General features: G+C 48.9%; 1 protein-coding gene across 1 annotated transcript in view; it reads left to right on the forward strand.

The window, feature by feature from the left end:
• Window positions 1-20,797, forward strand: part of LOC144173880 (glutamate receptor 1-like) — a 266,859-nt gene that overhangs the window by 223,340 nt on the left and 22,722 nt on the right. Inside the window, exons 8-11 of the mRNA XM_077702181.1 lie at window positions 3,306-3,413; window positions 3,845-3,958; window positions 10,209-10,424; window positions 14,632-14,987. Coding sequence (XP_077558307.1) covers window positions 3,306-3,413; window positions 3,845-3,958; window positions 10,209-10,424; window positions 14,632-14,987 — 794 coding nt within the window. The remainder of the gene's footprint in view (window positions 1-3,305; window positions 3,414-3,844; window positions 3,959-10,208; window positions 10,425-14,631; window positions 14,988-20,797) is intronic.

A 20,797-nucleotide genomic window follows, 5' to 3' on the forward strand; every position in this document is an offset into this window, starting at 1 on the left:
GTGGAGCTCGAACTCTTTGACCGGACACACTTTTCTTCCCTTTGCCGCCTCTGTGGCGAGCCTGGGACTCTCAGACACATAGTGGGCGGCTGCGACAAATCTATCTTAGATTCCCCAACATCCACTTTTCCGCGGAGCTTTGGGGAGATCGCCTTGGCCAGCTCCGGCCTCGAAGATCAGTTGCGCTCGATGGAAAGGGCTGTCGACGCGGCCCGAGCTCGAGGCATATCCTGGAATGAGGACACCTCTGTGAAGCATTTACTTGATTTAAATAACTCTCTCTCTCTCTCTCTCTCTCTCTCTCTCTCTCTCTCTCTCTCTCTCTCTCTCTCTCTCTCTCTCTCTCTCTCTCTCTCTCTCTCTCTCTCTCTCTCTCTCTCTCTCTCTCTCTCTCTCTTTCTCTCTCCCTCTCTCTCTCTCTCTCTCTCTCTCTCTCTCTCTCTCTCTCTCTCTCTCTCTCTCTCTCTCTCTCTCTCTCTCTCTCTCTCTCTCTCCTGTTCCAATGTTGAAGAAATCCAGAGACGTGGCATATTTGTCAATTTGCTGTCATGGTTAGAGGAGGGTGTTAACAGGATACTGATCCAAACTTTCGATGGCGAAGCATCTGCTTTGCTATGAACTGGAAACAATCTCGCGCGGCGAGTTCACTTCCATGCAGAACAGAAATATGATTTACAAACACTTTCTTAATTATACTGAACTTCCTCAATTTTATTGGTATTTTAGGGTTTTTTGGGTTAGAAAAAGATATACAAAAACATTACATTTTTTTCTATATAATGCGTCATGCCTACCGTGAATGGCACAGAAGTCTGCGTGTGAGAACAAAAGCGAGAAACAGTCATACTGGTTATTCTAATGCTGATCTTTCCTAGCATCTAGGATTTAAGAACTAAATAACACTTCATACTATACACCGCTCAGTGTGCCGCGCGGAAATGGTTATGCAAAGGCGCAAAAAAGGGCAAGAAGCTAGAAAATGATTAAATCCTGCCAGCTGCCCACGCACATGTGAATAAATAATTGTGTAGCGGAAACAAAGCAAATGCAAAAAAAAAACACCTAAACTTACCATAAAATTATGAATTATGCGCAGCAAAAACACCGAGCACTGCGTTAATTACACCTACCACTAATGTGCAGTGAACGTGTACCAAGCTGCAGCGTTTACAAGAGAGAGAGAGAGAGAGAGAACACTTTATTGGCTGAGGAATCCAAAGAGAATTGAAGTCCTTAGGGCATTTATTTGCACCGCATTACGAGAATCTTTGAGGGAGGTTCTACTGCTTGTGAGCTCCTAAGTTAAGGAGCGAGGAGTAGCACAATAACCGACTGCTCCATAGAGCGCAAACACGCTTCCTGCCCAAATCGCCGTGGCATATTTCTTCATGAAGCGTCGCTGGCAAGACACGCGAACGGGCACTAAGGAGCGTCGGCAGGGCACACTTGGACATACATTATGCACCACAAGTTGCCTCTATGGCGGAAGCAGCTGAAAGGCCCCGTGCATGTCAACGCTCGCGAGAAAGGCCGGCGTTCGGGAAAACGCATCTCCCGGTCCACCCAAGCGGCTACATGCTGGGGCACCCAGACGAGCAATTCTCCTCCGAAGTCACTTGTGTACGTCCGGCACCTAGACATGCTTGGCGAATCGGCGTACATACGGTCAACGTGTTGCTCGGCGCCGAAAACTTGGATAATAATAAATGGGGGCGAACTAGGTTATGTGAACGTGTTGTTTCCGCGGCATGTTTTTGCGTTACGCTCCTTGCGGCAGTACTGGGAGTTTTTTGATGCGAAAGGGTCGTTTTTTTTTTTTTCAAAACACGAGTCCTCGCACTGCGACTGTTATAGTCATTCCAAAGAGCTCGCATTTTGAACAAACCTCGTTCAAAGATTGAAGGAAGAAATGGTTAATTGAAAATTGAGCAGATCGAGTGCACAGCCCATGTTCCAGCCAAGGGTTACAGGGAGGGATGCAGGAATTCGTTTTGTGGCATTCATCATATGTACGACCATTTTGATTTGTTTCCGTAACAAGCTCGAGAGAGACAGCAGGAGAGTTTCTTGAAGGAAAAACTCACAGAGTTTGGCCTGGTGGCATAAGCACCGGCAGCTACGCTGTGTGTGTGAAAAGGAGAAAACGGTGTGGCAGGAGATTGCAGGACTGAAGACGGTGAGGAAGAGATGAGAGATCGACTATATGGGAAACACGAATGTCTCTACCACATATAGCCCATGTACGACAGTTCGCGAAGACAGGGCTCCGGGAAATAAATTATAAAATTTCTTTCATTGGAACGAAATTTGTACCTGAAAAGTTCCGTTGATAGAACACTGCGGACATGTGCGCACCCGCCATCTTGCCACTTAAAACACTTCGTTGTCTTTACATGTACCCGTATGCAAGCTAGTTTTTTACAGGCCCCTCTGAAAATTTTCCCACTTTTTTCTATCCTGATAAGGCGAGGATAACGATAGAACTTTCCCCTCTCCAGCACGTAAGCAGAAGTCATGGTGCTTCTTCACCAGCATTCTCTAGAAAATGTCCAGAACATGCCGCTACGCCGTACAGGCAGTCTACTTATCAAATCGAATAAAAAAAATTTTACTATATACGTAAGTCGTATTACATGGTTAGTGTGTGCACAATGAGTTCCTTTCTCAGCAAAGATCGAAGACTGGTGTACTCCTATTCTTGGAACTATGTGCCGCTCTCTTTCAACGTGATAAGAGTAGCACGCTTGGTAGGCCGGAAGTCGTTGAGATGATAATGCACGAATCCACTGCGTAACTACCTACCACCCTCCCCTCCCCCTCCATCACCTCCATTTTAAATCCCTCGGCGTGGTCTACGTAGGCGCTGGTAATGCTAGAATAACGCAAATGCTATCCGCACTCCTCAAACCGAATTCACTTAGCATATTTTGTGCCTCCTAATGCATAATATCTTCCAGGCCACAATTTTCATCGTTATTATAAACTTTCATTGTATAACCAGTGCTGTTCATCTTTACCGCACTGTTTTCAACTTTCACAACAACCAATACCGCAAAAAAAGAAGCTTCAGACGTTCACGCAGGTATGAGAATCGCGCGTTCACAGCGGTACTAATACGCCTCGCAACAGGAATAAGGGAGCTAAAATTTAAAGAAAAACCATTCTGATGCCGATCGCTCAGAGCCCAGAGTTCGTGCTTCACGATATTTAGCAGTCCATTTCTTGTTTCTCATGCAACGAGCCAAATGATCCAAATAATTATGCAAATGACCTTTTGTTTCTCACTCAACACCAACGCAATCCAGGCGAAGATCAAAGGTCTGACCGGAAACATCAGTTTCGACGACCGAGGCTTCCGAGTCAACTACACCATCGACGTGGTTGAGATGACCATAAACAGCGAAATGGTGAAGGTACGTGAATCACGCAAGCACAAAGCAAAAACCTGCATGCCGCTACCTTTGTGCCCACCTCCGGAGGAGGCCAACGCTTTCCTCTCGAATTTTCTAGCGTTTTCGCTTTGTAGCCGCGCGAAACCGCCAAAATAGCAATTCCCCGCGAAAGATTTCAACCGAACCGACAGCCCCACGAGAAAGAAACGAAGAAATCTAGTCACTAGATAAGCTGCGCAGCCTGTTTAGGGGCTCTAGGGGAAGCAATAGCAAGCGGAAGCGGAAGTCGATAGAAAGGCACATGCGTGGATGCCATTGAGCAGCCAACGGACGACTGAGAGACACAGCGGAGGCTGTTCCGTGTCTGTCTGCGTGTTGCACAGAAGCTCCCTTCCCCAAAGATGCCGCTGAGAGAAGCCGGTGAAGAGGAAAGCGTCCACTTCTTTGTGCAGATCGCCGAGTGGTCGGACGTTAAGGGACTGAAGCTGTCGTCGCCCAAGTATCGCCGCGTCTACCAGGACACGGGTTTCGAGAGCAACAAGACCTACATTGTGACCAGCATTCTGGTAAGACGCCTCCGCGAACGCTTCCTCTGAGGCCGCCTGCACGCACGCTCTGCCGCCGCATGTCGTGCGTGTCCGTGCTTGTTTTACTGCTCGTGTTAGCCCCGCAATGGTTCAAGGCACTCGTCCCTTGGGCTGCAGTGCGGTGTGTTAACGACGAAGCTCTACGAAAGGAGGCCTCATTTCTCACCGTGGAAATTAAATTTAATGCATAATAATAACTCTACATAGCAAATATATTTTATCACTCGAGTTTCTTTTACCGCAAAGTAACACAGATCATCTAAACGCCTAGGCCAATGCCAATTATTTTACAGGTCACTTGACATTTCACGCCTCAGTGACACGTCACTGACATACCACTGTCACGTCACTTAAAAAGTTAGTTTCTAAACAAAAGTGGATGCCAGTTGCGCATTCAACAAGCATCTCAACAACGGAACACTCCTTTTTAAACTTAAAATGCGTCTGGTCAAGTTTTTGTTTTTTAATGGCCATTAGGTACAGCTCTAAGCTTTCACGGTAAGGCCAAAAAATAATCGGATGAAGCTTGCACTAAGTCCCGCAAGGCTTCGACCATAGCGAAGCTGCACGATTTCTTTCAACGTGAGCACTGAAGTCCACATCATTACGCATTTGTACAAGTTTGAAATTATTTAAATGTTTCGTCATCGCTTTGCACTGTGCTAGTAGTGGTCATCGTCATATGCACCGATATCGTCACGTTCCTCATGTCAAGCATTGCATGCGTGGTAGCGCTTGATGACAGCTGGGGCGCAGCGGCGGCGCGTACGTGCACGACGCATGCGCGGCATTTTTGCAGTAGCGTCGAGGTTCCGTGGAGCGCATGTTGCGCTGCCTAGCACCTCGCACTGCCTAGCAACCAATAACGGCACAGCGTTATTGCTTGCTAGGCAGCGCGAGGCGCTCCTCAAAATTTTCGCCCGCTTTTTTTTTTTTTCCTCCCTCGCCCTGCGCGCGCCGACGTCGGTCGGCGGTCACCGCGAGGGGCGCGCTCCCAAGAACTCCGCCATCGCCTCCTGAGGCGATGGCTCCGAATTGTCTCGGTATTTTTAACGTGTTATGCGCCACACATTGCGGCCAGCGATAACAGCTCCGCTGTTAATACCGACTGGCTTCCAACAAGCCTATACGCGGAATCCACCCCGCACGCCCCCTAACATATAGGGAGACCCTGGTCTTGCGGAAAGTTTCCCTCTTACAACGGAACTAGGTTTACTTTCGTTTTTCCTGCTTAGCAAGCATGTTTTGACTCCACTCTACTGTATACTGCACGCAATTTAAGCCTATGCGGCTGGACTCATGCGAGCACATGGGCCCACAGACAGTATGCAGTCCGCTAACTGACAGCGTTGCAACTGCCATAATGAGGTCTCTTAGCCAGCCGATCCCGCAATTTCGGGACCCTTGATAAGGTTGCATCGCCATGAGTGCACGTTCGAAGCCGTCGTGTAGCGTGTGCATTTACGTTTGTGGAACGAAGGAGCCGATCACAAAACGGCAATTTCGTCCTGTTTCAACACATTAGATGCCTAAGTTCGGATTGGTCTTGTTTATTATTAGCAGGCTACTTATTTCTTTGTTCCCGACATATATTGCTCTGCAAAGTTCAGCTTCAAATGCCGGAAAATTCATCAGCAGCAGCCCTTATTGCCTAGTGACCCCGTGGAAGCAAAACAGTGTTTTACTTAACACTTATTAACGAATATCCCTGGTGTATACCAACCGTTCGTGCTTACAAGCACCATTAGCATTAATGTAATCACTAGGTCCTCCTCAAAAGTTAAACTTGCGCACTTTGGCCAGTTTCAATTATTATGTAAAAAGAAAAACCATACTTCCTCTATTATTTATTTCTTTGAGGTTAGCCATTTGTTTCTACCCTTAATTTAGGTATTTTTATATGCGAAGATCTGAGGTTCTGGCAAGAAAGTGATAAGATTTGAAATGTTACAACTTCAGTGTAGCAGCTATGTCAGGCCAGCTCAGGCAAGTTTTTAAATAGAGTTTCAAATTGTATAAAAGCATGAGGGGTTCTTCGCGTAAGAAGACGAAGGCAACGCGAGTGCATATTACAAGAAAGGAAATGGTAGCAATATTAACCTTATAATTTTCATTTGCACGGATGAAGTGGATAAGGCTGACATTGCACAAGGCTTTACAGTGAATGTCGACGATTCGTTGTGATTGGGAGATGAGCATCGCGGTATCACCCGATGCCCCACTCGCCGAACACGAAGCCTTAAGCTCTGCTGGCCTCCAATGATATTTTTAGGAATGACTCCCGGGCACTCTTATGGGGTTATTTTTTGCCTTTGGGGATTCGGGGTAAGGCGGGGAGGGCCGGCAGCTGGACATCCTAAACATCAGTTATGATTAAGTCCAAAGCTCCCCCCCCCTCTCCTCGCTCTTCCTCCTATCACATCCCCAATGCTCTCCCATTTGTCGATTGCTACTGATTGTTCTTTAAACTCCCCGTATGAAATATGCACATGCTAAGTACTGCTTAATACAGTTAAGATTAAGAAAAAGGCAAGAGTACTTCCGTGAAAACTGCCACGAGTATGAGTGTTGAAGCGCGGCAAAAGGATGTAGAGAGTACGAGGCTCCTTATAGGCGACCGTGTCAAAGTTCCGTGCTTATGCGTCGCGACCTATAGGGCACGACAATCGCCCTGCCATAGCCGCTCCGAATAGCAACAAAGGCTAATGCGACGTCGTCTTGCTCACTCACAGTCGACTGGACAGCCGAAGGCAGATAGACGGGTCCATCTCATCAGCTCTTTTGCATCATAACGCGCTGTTCTCTGTCCATGCTTTGTGCTACGTGGGCCAGAGACGAATGGAAACACCCCTGGACTGGCATTAGGCCACAGCGTACGTCAACGAAGTTGGTTGGTTGACAGGCTTCTGTTCTCTATAAAGGCCAAGGTGTACAAGAACACATCGGTACGAAGAAACTTTCTAGTCCCTTTGCAAGAAAAAATAGGCGTGAAGAGATCCTTCCGACGCGTTTCTCTTATCTTAAACGTGTTTTGAGCAGGGATAGAAAGGACGCTTTTCACGTCATTGCACTCAGCTAGCTTGTCTTTAGTTCTAGAACGCGACCTTCGGCGCCGCCTAGAGAGTATGACTTACCTGTGTGGGAGGTTGCGTGCTTCTAGAAGTCGTTTCGTTTTTGCGAAGAAGAAATGCGGTCCGCTTTTATATGCGAAGCGTATCTTAGCAAACACGAGCAAGTCTTTTTTTTTTTGCGTCATTTTTTTTGCGTCTCTTTTGTGACGCCGTTTTCGGCTCCTCGGGGACCGTATTCCACTGTTAAAGGAGTACTGACACAAAATTTTTATGATCCATTTTTATTGCTTTTATCGATGCTTAATGGTCTGGTGAACCCGACGCAGCACTTTAAGTACTTCAGCGCTGGATAATTAATTACATTGAATGGCCTGAAAATCGTTCGTTTCAATTTCCCGCGCTTTCAGCCCGAAAGGCGCATATGACAGAACCCCGACACGACCTCACCGCTTTGTGCGGATGTCGAAACACTGCGGAGGCCGGTGGGGGCGTTGTTTCAGCGCGCCGCCACCGGAGCTGAACGGCTAGACCCAGGTGCTAGACCCAACATTGCGGCAGAAATAATAAAAGTCCTGATGTTGACTTCTATTGCGATTCCCGGCTATATTATCGATTCCTTTCCAGTCTGTGGAACTTTATTTTTGCCAACAGTTCCTTTCTGGGCAGCGGTTATGCCTGTAGCTCTTGCTACGTGCACCCGTTTGTGAATGCGCCAGCGCCCGGGTCGCCGCTCGCGGGGCCCCGCGTGTGAAGTGACGTCACGAGTTCTCGAAGAGCGGTGTTCGTGTCACTTCTTTTGGCTACCACGGGACGGTGTCCCGCTGATGTCCTTGGCCGAGTGCCGCTCCGCGTGCTGCTCCGTCGGAGCGATAAAGGAGACCGAATTGAAGCGTGCCCTTCTTCGAGTCGCAGGCCGCTCATATTTCAGCCGAGGTATTCTGTTGAGCAAAGGAAGCGAACTGTGCAATAATATTAACGCCGAAAGTTGGTGTCAGTACTCTTTAAAACATTTGTGCCATAACAAAGAACGCGAACACGAAGTGTATAGGGGCAGTGCCTTTCCAAACTACTACCATTGGTAGGACGGCTCTTTCATGCAAACGTTGTTTCGCGTTAGTGAAGCCTTCAGAATGCTCTAGTCTTCTGAATAGCCAAAACGTAACTACGCAACTTTGAACACTAAATTTCTTTCAAGTAAAAATGCACGTTGAATTGTTCTTTACGGAAACAATTTTTAAAAACCGGTTATTGAAGCAATGTCCAAAAGGAGCGAGATAAAAACAGAACAGAAAATTTGCACCATCTCCCCACACTAATTGCCCAATGAATGTTTAACGGAACCCTGCAACACCACTCTTAACTTTTTTCTAAATCGTAAATGCCTTCAGAACGTAGTCGACAAACACATCCAGTACATAGAATAGAGAATCACAAAGCACGTCAGCCAAAAATTACTGCTCTGTGCTATCAGGTAACTTGGAAACTTTCTTTAAAAAAATTCTCTCTTTCCCGGTCTCGACGTTCTTAAAGCAGTGAAATCACGTCATTACAGCGATTCAGGTGATAATTGCCGGCTTCCTTTGAGATGCAGCAATACGCGCTGTCAATAGCCACTTTAAAAAAAAAAGCCACAAAATCGAAGCAGAGACGGAAGGCGGGTTTCCTGCGACGATCAAATCGCCCAGTGCCGCTCCGTGCTGGCGATAACTGTAGCTTTCACAGTGCTTCAAGACGCGAAGGAAACAGGGAAAGCGTTTACTTGAAGTGTTGCAGAGTCCATTTAAGCCGCCCTGCTTATTAACCCTTTAAAACATCTGCTTAACCGAGATCATTTAGCATCTGCTTCACTACTGCACACGTGTGCATTGCTAGGCGACTGTGCATAAATAGGTGTATTGGCTGATCTGCTTTGCCCGGCAGCCTCCATCAACATCATGATTGTAAAAATGATGAACATCATAATCTGTTACTTCCCGACTGAAGCACGCACGTGTCCCTTTTCGGAATCATCCCAGTTAAATTTTCTCTGGCCAACTTTTCCTTCCTCGTATCTGCGTGAAGCTTCTTGCCCTCCTCGCCCATTTCTTTCCTGGCCTGTTTGTCCTCGTCCTATTGCACGAGCTGTTCATTTGTTCTCGCTTCACGCATAGCTACACACATTGCCAAACTCCTCATTTTCGACCTAAATAGAATTTCCAGCAGCGTCAAATATTCCTTTAGTATTCGTCGTACCGCGCCCAGCGATCACCTAGCAATGAGGGCCTCGTAAAATATCGCCTTAAACCAGTGCAGCTGCGGCCCGCGAGAAATGTCGTCAAATCGACTAGCGACAAACACACATTCCAAGACCTGGGGTGGCGTCCTTTTTTTCCATTGCCCCGCTGTCTTATTACGCAATCCGATAGGGGATGACTCGCTGTTCGCTCCTACCTATAGAGTTTCATACTAATATATACTAGGGGGAAATCTGGCGCCACTGTCTAGGCGAGCCGCGCCTCAGTGAGCGTTCCGGCATGCACCGGGCAGGCACGTTCCACTTGTCCTTGGCATGGCTCTTATAGAGGCTGGAAAGTTGCTTTCGGCTGCAAAAATACAACAAAACAAATTAAATTTGTTTTGTTATTGTAAAATTGAAGCTCCAGAAAGATTGATTTGATTGATTGTAGGGTTTTTAACGCGCCGACGCAACGCAGGCGATGAGGCGCGCCGTAGTGGAGGGCTCCGGATTAATTTTGACCACCTGGGGATCTTTAACGTGCGCCGAAATCTCGTACACACGGGCATTTTTGCTTTTCGCCTCCATCAGAAAAGCGGCCGCCGCGGCCGGGAATCGAACCCGCGACCTCGTGCTCAGGCTCCAGAAAGATTTATCTGTCAGAGATTATTTAGAAGCTTCATGCAAGATGAACAAGAAAAAGATGTTGCCCTTTCTTGATTTTGGCTTCGAGACAAAAACGAAGTCATGTGGCTAGCCAAGCCAAGTAGGCGAGGAACGCCGCTAGCTGCAATGGCGGCTCCCACGACGGCCCGCGATCGCAGCGCCAGATTTCCCTCTAGGGTACATCAGTGCGAAACTCCCCACGTGCAGGACGCCGCCATATACAGAGCGTATGTGGGGCCCCCTGCTGAGGCATGCCCTCTGTTTGTGTGCGCGCCAGGAAGAGCCCTATCTGATGTACAAGAAGCCCGAGCCGGGACAGGTCCTGGTCGGCAACGACGTCTTCGAGGGCTACTGCAAGGATCTGGCCGACCTGATCGCCGACCAGCTCAAGTTCAACTACACGCTCAAGCTCGTCAACGACTCCAAGTACGGGGGACAGGACCCGAACACGCAGGCCGGCTGGAACGGCATGGTCGGCGAGCTCATCCGACAGGTAGGTGCCTTCCACCTGCGGCATACCTATAGAAGACTCCCGGTCATCGATAGCACCACCAGTGAAAGCAGGCTCACAGGCCTCTTTCATGCTGGTAAAAAAATACGGAAAGCTGAACAGACTCGCTGCGGCATTCCTAAAGTTCAGGAACGCCACATGCCTCTTTTTGGCGTCAGGCTCTGAGGTATAGGTAGATAGCGTGAGAAACGGGAAACAACAACCAAAAAAAAAAAAAAAAAGCAGTGTTGTCCTTAGCACCAGAAGGTACCGTCCCGTTTACACCGAAACCCTGTGTCATGTTTCCAGCACTATGTAGCCATGTTGTTCGGCATTCCTTCTTTTTTTCATGTTCTATCGGCACTTGAGACTTCTTGAAAAAAAGAATCGTTTGTCGTAATTCGTGCATGCGCACGAACCATTAACTGTGATTCCTGCACATTTTGCAACCTCCGCCTATTCCTGTTTGCTTCCCTTATCGAATTCATCATTACAAAAAAATGACGCTAAGCTGGGTGTTCTAACCGAAGCAGGACCGAGAAAGGCAGCTAACGCCAAGCAGCTCACGCGCATATGTCAGGCAACACAACGCCTATGGTGTTTATAGTGTCAGGGAGTGGCGCTACAGGGATGTTTAACGCTGAAGGAAGTTTTGTTCGTGATGCCCATCCCTGCGATTCTAAGCGCTGCTATCTGTTTTCACAGAAAAAAATTACATCGGGTCTAACAGACTTTTGTCATGCAGACATCTTTACTCCATTAACGTAACAAAAAATAAGCCAGAAATGACACCCCAACAGCCATAGACAAATGAAATCTTCCCACCGCCAAAAGAATCGAGGCAGTAAACTTGGTTGCGTCATAGTTCAGTTCGCGGAAGCAACCCTTGTGGCACCTAACAGATTCAGGAGAGCAGCACGGAAACTAAATTACATTATTGTTCGTGCTTGAAAACTGGAGAACAGGAATTGCATTAGACCCTTTTGACAAGAAAAGGGAGACAGACGTAGGTGTATACAAGCCGCAGGTTGGCACTGTTCGCAGTAGACGAGGATCTACTGGCGTTAACTTAGAGACGCGCCGCAACTTTTGTCTCATCAATGGTAGTGACTGGGGTGTGGTAGAGGACCATCATGACTGTCATTTATTTTACACTCATTCACTCCGGATTTGGTCGGCGCGAGTGTTATCCATGCGGTTATACAGAAACGCGCTTCTTGTATTATAATGTTCTTTCGCCAGCCGGAAATAACGCTCAGTGATTCTGTTCCTGCGAAAAGGCTCGTGAAAGGCTCCCGTGAAGCCAAAAGAAAACGTGGTCGTCGCGGGCGACGCTCGCTGGCCGAGAAATTAAAATCGCCGGCCGCCACCCAGGGGCCCAGTTGTACGCTGCGCAAGACGACGGCCACCAGGATAGCTCTCTCCATTCTTCCCCTTTATTTCCTCTTCTTCCTGATGGTAGTTTTGACCGGTCTGCTAATTAAATCTATTCCGGCCTGAGCGCTTCCGGCGCCAACGCTCAAGTGTAATTAGCATAATGGGGCAGAACATCCCGGCGGAGGCAGGCTTCACGAAAGCTAGAGGCGGCAAGAAGACAAGAGAGAAAGAGAAGAAAACGAGCAGAACTCGTTGGTGCAAAAAATTGCGCCGGAATCACGAAGCCTTGTTTCCGCAAATTGCACGGTGGCTGAAGGAATGGAGGGGGGCACATTGTGCGGACTGGAGATACAAGCGCGGTGTGTCTCCGAGGAGGGACCGGCCGCTCTGTCTTCGGACCCATTGATATTACGACATTCTCCGTTTACCCGCGTGCGCGCGCGTGCTCGTATTTCTCGTTCCTTTCCCGCACGAATGGATCGATAAATCGAGAGAGCCAGTCAGGCAGCGCGTTTGAGCCTTTAGTTCGGGAGGCAGCTACAAGCGCAAGATGCCGCCGTCTTCCGAAACCGACGTTTCCCTTCGGCGGGAAGAGAGGAAGCAAGAACCGGCGGCGCGTTATTAGTTTCTTGGCTTTCACGAGCGCGAGTCGGCTTTCAGAGCGAGGCCGCATCGAAGCCTAGAAGGCGCTATCTTGAAAACTAAGAGCGGGCTTCGACCCTAATGACGGCCCAGACGGCGGTATGGCCCCCATCATCGACGTGGCATGAAACGGGATAACGTATCATTCATCCCAGAAATCCCCCCACTCAAAGCTCAAAGCACGCACGTACAGACGTTGATTCGTAGCGAGCAACGCAAACTGCCGCCTTTTCGGATCGTTCGTTGTAGCCTTCGTCTAGCGATGTATTGATCCGAACGCCGACCGTGGGAAAGCAAATCTGACGGCCGAATGTCCCCGTTACGTGGTGTGTTTCCGGCACAATGGCTTCGAACGCGGCATTCACAATTGTTCGATTTTTCGATCATTCGCTTCAAGCACCCGACTAGCAGAAACTCTAATGACCTGCATTTGACTCTTACGATACTCGAAGAAAATACGCTGTTTACGCGGCAGTCAAAGTTTAGCGTGCTTGTAAGAGACTGAGCGAGGAACTCTGCCCATGATTTAACCCCACCCCCTTAAATATAGTTCTGTCTCAAAAGTTGGCTTTAAGCAGACGCTGAAGCATGGACTTCAAACCTATTCACATACACGCCATCATGCGTTCACGATAAAAGAGCCAATTGCTCTAGCAACGCCCAGTGAAACCACACGACACTTCCCAGGATGTATATGTGTCTTAGCACACTTGTCAAAACGCATAGCTTCTTGTCAACAGCACCCCATGGATTCTTAGATTTTTTAATACTTAAATGGGGTGATTTTTATGGCGAACAAAACAACCAACTATGAGCAAAACCTATAAAAGGATAAAAAACGTCAGCTAATGGTTAAGTGCACCGCAAGAACATAAAAAGCTAAACACGTTCACATATCCCTGTCTCATCGCAGGATTGGTGCATTTTGTTCTCCCATCCGTAATACAGTCCAGCGTAACTCGAAAAAAAAATAGCAGCGTCGACGGCCGACAAGCCGTCCAGCAAACCCTTCTACACTTCAGCTCTGTGCGGAGAAAACGTTGCGTTTATGTCAGTGTACAGTGAAAAGACACTAAAGTGGATTTTTCAAACTTCTCAATTCACTGTATGCGGCGTAGCGCTCTTAGTGTTTCGCCTCAGCCGACGCCACATGACAGCTTGAAAAGGGCCGTGAACGAACAAAGATCTGCATGAGCTAACGGTCGCAGCCGCATTGTGCTTGTGTACGATGTTGCAAATGTTCCGAGACAAATGACGAGATCACAGTAATCCTTATTCATACAGTTCGAAAGAGAGTGGAATCATCTAGTTTCCTCGGGCACCAGTGTTTACAAATAATGGAAGCGTTAACTGGCGAGGAATGGAAGGGCATATACAATCGGGGAGGTGAAAAGCTAGGACTACAAGTTGGCAAACACGTCACAACCATACTTAGCTTCAATGTTTATTCCAGTCAAATATGAAACTTAGTTGTATAGTTGTATGAATAACAAGACCTAACTAGTGTACGCAGGGCAGGTGGCATTTGCCGTAACCCTCAATCAAAGCGGATGCCTTCAAACATCACTAAGAGCTTCGTTTAGAGCGCGGCTGCATTTTCGGCGAGGTTTTTAGTGGCGAGAATGTCGTCCAACGCGAAAACACTTCGGTACAAGGCCTACTTACAGCACAACCAGTCGCGTCCACCGATGCAGATAACTTTCTTCTGCGTACCTTTAAAGTACAGCCGGTAAAAGGCTTGTCTATAACACAGCTTTCGTACTCTCCGCGCTATCCTACCCCGCCGAAGCGGGATTTGAATAAAACTACTGCGGAATACTGAGGTCTTAGCCCTTCGCTTTTGCCTCCGACATGTTTGGAACGAGTATGTTTCGGCAGTTTTCGGATGTAGCTGGTTGAAGTTGAAATCGCTGTTATAGACAAGCGTTTTACCGACTGTACATTGAAGATAGTTTGCATTCCAAGCTTATTCTTCAGCCTTGAGAATTGTTGGGTGTTCAGCTGACACACATTAACTGCTATACTTGGGTACACAATACTCGAGCACTACTTGTACGCGTGTAATTATCATAGCCGTTAACTAACACCTCCACATGGAGGAATCGCAATCTGTGAAGAAGTTTCAGTGTGTGGCTGAACCCTCTACGCCGACAGCTTATTTGTTTCCCCCGTGTGCATTTTGTCCTTTCAGGAAGCTAACATGGCCATCGCTCCCCTTACCATCACCTCGGCGCGGGAGCGGGTGATCGACTTCACCAAGCCCTTCATGTCCCTGGGCATCAGCATCATGATCAAGAAGCCGATGAAAAAAAAGCCCGGCGTGTTCTCCTTCATGAACCCGCTGTCTCGCGAGATCTGGATGTGCATCATATTCGCCTACGTGGGCGTGTCCGTGGTGCTGTTCCTCGTGAGCCGCTTCTCTCCGCGAGAGTGGCGCTACGAGGAGACCTTCGTGGGACCCTCGGTGTCCAACGACTTCTCGCTCTACAACAGTCTCTGGTTCTCCCTGGGCGCATTCATGCAGCAGGGGTGCGACATCTGCCCCAGGTACGAGGCGCAGCAGGAGTAGCCCACCCCGACGTGGGTAATTACGAGCCGAGAACGCGCAAACGCCTGCAGGGAGCGGTGCTAGGCGTAAACCCGCGCTGAAATATCACATCGATGTTCTGCCTATTTTAAGGTAGCTGCAATGGTTATCGGAAAGGACAACCGAGCTTCTTCCGGGTCTGAAGGGCAAATAACTCGAGGGGAAAAGAACGCGTCTGCGTACTCCCGCTCCGAGAACTGGTTTGGCTGCCGGAAGACCCTCGGATCAGCCGCACCCGCGTGTGCCCAACTTGTTATATATTTTGCAGTGCTTCGCGGACAACTACATTGTTCGTAAGCACGTGTCTGCCGCTTGGTTTGCCTCAAAGTCCAACATCAATTATGTCAGCGCTTTTTTTTCCGCAGGCGAGAGAGAGAGAGAAAAAAACATCTTTATTTGCCCTTCTATAAAGGCTTCTGCGTTGCTGGGGGAAGGAGCTGCTGTTACCAGTCGCCCCCAAGAACTGCCTCAATGTGTTGGAGGAGGGCCTCCCAGTGCTCCTCTTCTGTCAAAGAAAGTGGACGTAAGCAAATGAAAGTGCGCGCTTAGTTTGTTCTTAGCGGCGCACATTTTCCGAGGTTTAACCACAGGGAGGTGTTTTAAGTTTTCAGCCTCGAATGGAATTTTCGGAGAAATGGTGCCCATGCGGGTTCCTTTGTAACAGGATACAGAACGTGAAGTTGAACTTGATACGCAACTGTAGAAGGAGTTCTCAGTCATATTGTACCGACTGGAGGACAGAAGTGGGTGGTGCGTGGTTACAAAGCAATTGCGGGCGTTAAAAAAGTTGTAAAGTACATCTACGTTTGGGTCAGTCCTAAGCTATGATACGCGGGAGCGTTATTTCGTCGACTAGGGCGTGCTGTTGAACCGAGTTGCTTCACTCATCGCCGATGCTCTCCGAGCGCTGAAGATCACCTAGAGAGCGAGACTTGCAGCAACGTTTCTATATCCAGCGGCACACGAAAGCGCTGAGTAGTGAGCGAAAACAGCGAACGGGCGAGAACGAATCCCACCACGCACTCACATCGTGTGCCCTCTCCTCCGAGCTGTTGTCGGAGGTCCTTCCTCCTTGCCGCACTCCCCTTCGCCGCGCCAGATTTCAGCTGCAGGCTGCCGCTCGCTTCTGGCCGCCGCCACCGTCGTTGTTGTCTCCGGCTTGCGGTGATGGAATCATTCCCACGTACGCCTGAGGAGCACGGCTGAGCTACGCAAAAGCTGGGGACGCGTAGTGCACGAGGAAAATTGTTTCATGAACTTAGTAACGCTGCCGCGTTAAAAACTACTTCGGAAGGTAACAACTGATGGTGGAAGGTAACAACCATGACGGCCCAACCGACTCTGCACAATCGGTGTCACTCCTGACCATGCAGTTATGAAATCAGCGCTTCGAGGATAACTAATTGGATGAGCGATCGTCTGGGGTGTCGAGGGTTTGAATGATTTCCACGTCTTGGCGAAGCGAACTAGTCACGTGCGTGTGGACGGACGGTATTTAAATGCCTAAGGTAAGCGCCAAACTGGAAGCTTGGTGCTAAAAGAAGTTAACGCAAGCATTGATCGACGTTTCCGAGAGAGACTGGTGTTTACGGGTACAGCGCTAAAATCCCTTGAAGGTGGAGGCTGCTTCGAACACTTAGCGAATAACTACAATAAATTTTTCTCTCGCTCTGAGCTGTGGCTACCACGTTAAAAAAAGGAGCGTTCATCGACAGTGGGAGCATAGAGCTGTCATTGCTAATGCATAGCGTCTGGTATTGTTAAAGTGAGTAGTTGTACCAGTCGTTTTAGGTTGAGAAGATGTAACGGCTTCGTTAGGGCGTCGCGTTTCTCGGAAACGCGAAAGAGTAGCCGGCACTCTAGGGAAAGTGTAACTCATCAATCAGTCAACAGTTTTTTAATTGCAACTCTCGAAAGTTGCCTGCTTTATGTCTCTATATAGGCCTTAAAAGTTACGGGAAAGTAACATAAATGAGGCACAAGCTACATGAGGTAAATCGAAGATCAATAAATATTGATCCTAATGTTCGAAAGGGTTTCGCGGGCAGAACGTCCCGGGGCCGCAAAAAGTGCGCGACGACAACGTTTCAACTGACAGACAAGCTCTTCCACCTGCGTATCAGGAAACCTGATTTCAGAAAGCAATACCAAAAACTGCGGGGGGGGGGGGGGGTCACCAGAGGAAGTCAAAGAAACAGGCCATAGTAGTTTGGCGTCCAATTCCTCGTTTCCCTGCATTTTTCAGTAAGATTCGGTGCCCTTCAAGCAGAACCAACCACTTAATCTTGTCAGGCACACCAGGCATGATATACAATGTTTGCGGATGTCTCCCAATGTTCGACGCAAGCATTGATTGAAGACAGCAGCGTTAACAAGCCCGCGCCTAAAAGAATAAGGAAGGAAATAAGAAATTCTGGCGGCTCCTCGCAGCGTAAAACAAGGGAGTGCTGGCCGCAACAAATACGAAGCAGTGTCCCCGTAGGCAGGCGAAGTTTAGCGCACGCTTAGCGTCACGCTCGATATTACATCCCGAGGGAGACTCCGGGGAAAAACGCGTTCTGTGAAGTTTTCAGGACTGTTTACTTATCCGGCAAAGTCATAAATCCTCGCGAGACCGAATGTGTCAGGCGGAGCGTCGCGCGGGGAAGCTGCGGAAAATAAGCAGACGCACAGTGGAGCAGAGCGTTTCTGCGGCTGGTGGCACCCCGAAGGAAATGTTGACAAAGAAGTCGCACCCAGGGTGGTGGCTATGCGCGTTGGTAAGCGTTACAACGCCTCAAACCCCGCGCGTCAGTGACTGAAGTAGCGACACTGAGACTGAGTAAATAGGAAGGCGGCGGCCGGATGCCCTGCACGAAATATCGAACGCGGCGACAGTGCACCTTGCCGACACTCCCTGCAGCCTGATCAAACGTGGAGGGGGGAAAAAGCGCTGGCCGGATACGAGGACTAGGGAAGGACAAGGGGAAGAAGACAGGGAGGTCAAATGTCGTCCCAGTGCTGACCGGCTTGCGTGCAGCCCTAAGGCGCCCATCGAGAGAGGCTCGCCAAGAAGTCAAGACAGGATTTATTTACTTCGGTCTTCCGTTTTCTGCACCAAGGTCCCAGATTCATGCGTATCAATAATGTCCACTTGCCTTCCTTCGCTTCTACGAAAATGACTCGCGCCATGCGCCGCTATTGTGATGAAATCTGTTCAGATTCGCAATGATAATGACCGCGCCATTCCGGATCACCGAATTAATAAATTCTGTGCAATCTCGCCAAGCGTACCAAAAGAAAACTAAGGAACCTAAAATATGCTGGTGCAGGGCTATTTCGTTATTTTGGAGATAAGAAAAGGATGAGTTACTATGGACGCTCGCTTCACTTCAAACAGGCGCAGTACTCGCGTACATTTCGGGGAGGGAAATGTGCTGCTTCTGAAGCACAGCTGCAGGTTCCTTGACCAGCAAGGGTGGCTGTCGTCGCAGTCATCCGAAACAATTAAATGCGAGCATCGAGGTCACGTGACTAGAAAAGGGAAGGTTCGCGTGCTTACAGGCCCGTCCAATCAGAGCTTCGCGGCGACGTGACAACAGAAAGGTGGACCACCGCAGACAGGTTTCTGCAATTCGCTTCACGAATTTAATTTGTGGCAGCAAATGCATGAACGCTCATGTCCCTCCGCGGCATCCACGCTGACGCCGTCTTCTGCAGAAGCTCGCCTTGGGACTATTTTCTTGTGCGCACCGTTCGCTAGAACTTCTCGCCCGTGACAGTTTTTGAAGCGCAGCACAGTGAGAAACCGAGTGGCATGTACTCTTATACTACTCTGTGGATAAATGTGGAACGGATACGTCGCGGTGCAACCTCGGGGTCGAAGGAGTGTTGTCATGGCGTGCTTCAGATGAGAGGAAGGCTCTGTTGCGAGTCTAACAGACGCGAGAACGTGCGAAGGCGGCTCGCAGATAACGTGAAAACAAAAAGCCGGAAGCTTCAGGGAACAATGGTTGGATAAACACCGAATTCGGACGCTTACGTTAGCGCCTTCACCAGAAGCATCCGCAAAACTATGACCACCATTTCAGGGAACACCCGCCAAAAATTATTGCGTTCACAAGCAGCTCATAGCAGACGGCACATGTGTACAGTGATTTCGGAAGAACGCGATTGTCAAAAGCTGTCTGTTGCGAATGATAGTAGTGGGTGTGAAGCAGGCAACGGGCAATCGGTTTTTTAAGCTACCTCCAAGATTATAGCTCTCTCTTTCTTTGTCCCTCTCTTGCTTGAAAACATTCAGCTTCGAGCTTCAAGTAGAAGACAATGTATAGGGAAGCCAACGTGTTTGTGAGGTAGAGATTACTGAACACTGTTCTTGTTATCACTTCAAAAGTATATGTTCTAAGGAGGTTGTAGGACCTTCAGAACGCTACAGAAAAGCCTGTAGGAAATAACAGTTGTGTAAACACCGGCTTCCATAGGTTACGTTAACGTCGCCATCAAAAGTATGTTAATTTATCCCACAGAGTGCGCTTCCAACAATAAAAAACGAAAAACTCTGCCTCGCGAATTATGGACCTGTGGAGGCCAGTTTTGCTGAGCCATGGGAGTGCGCTTTTTTTAATTAATCGCCTAGCCTCACGACGGTAAGGCACCCTACGGGCCAGCATTCGCTACCTCAATGCTCCTCATCACGTGCCATCACAACGCGTTACAGAGAAGAGTGCGCGACAGGGCCAATACTGGTAGCTACAGCTATGGAACGAAATCCCCTTCAGACAAGGAAAGGCATTGGAACAAGTCAACGCGCGGTGATTGTGCGACTTGCGTTGGACAAGACACAACCGAAGTTACCGGAGAAAATGAAGCTGCCCGACACCCGGGTGGTGACCGGCCACGCCGTCGGATCGGCGCGAGCTGACAGCCGCCTGTCTCACGGGTGGCAACCGCACGCGGCGAGATCAGGCGCACCGAGCGGGAATCGGATCGGACTGTGCTCGGTTCTGGGGCAGGTCTCGCTATTCCCGCCGCAGACTGCCGTCCAGGGTCGATGAGAGACTGCCGTAAGAACGCGCGCCCCAGCGAGCGACCTCGCGCCGTCCTGGTTATTGCGGACACCTGTTCTGCCGCCCCCCCCCCCCCCCCCATCCCTCCCACGCATCTCATCGAGCCCGGAAATGCCTACGATCGATGAGCCACACTGTTAACGCCGCAAGCAATTTCGTTTACTCTCTCCGCATAAATGTCCTGCTGAGCGAGGCTGGAAAAATGCGCGAACGCAAACAGCGCCGTGTTTTTCAGCCGGCGGGGAAGGTGCCGGAGGAAAGAAATTGAATGTCACTATAGATTCTGGTCACCGAAGGAACGTCGCCGTGCCTCGTTTATAATGAAAACACTGCGGCTCCCGCTGAAATGGGGTTGGAAGTGCTCGCAACACACTCTACAGAAAGGCTTGATTTTGCGCAGAAAATGTTAACAAAAAGGAAAAGCGCTGGAACATGTTTACGCCTACAAGGCGTAAACATGGGTACAAGGCGTAAACATGGCTACAAGGCGTAAACATGGGTTTTTTTTCAGCTTAGATTTATTTGGGGGATAAAACCGGGCACGAAATCTCTGAGCACGTATCTGTTCAAGATGTGTGTACTGCGAACCAATCTCCGTCTAAGATGAACCGCAGGTGTCTACCTCAAGCAGGTTGGTTGTGTTTGCCACTTCTCAACAATGGTTGACGCTATCAAAAATAGCGAAGAAGAAACACTTCCAAATTTTGAAAGCGATGTACTAT

Source organism: Haemaphysalis longicornis, unplaced genomic scaffold (genome assembly GCF_048455015.1).
Source record: "Haemaphysalis longicornis isolate Haplotype H1 unplaced genomic scaffold, Haemaphysalis longicornis Haplotype H1 scaffold_3, whole genome shotgun sequence".
Taxonomy (NCBI): domain Eukaryota; kingdom Metazoa; phylum Arthropoda; class Arachnida; order Ixodida; family Ixodidae; genus Haemaphysalis; species Haemaphysalis longicornis.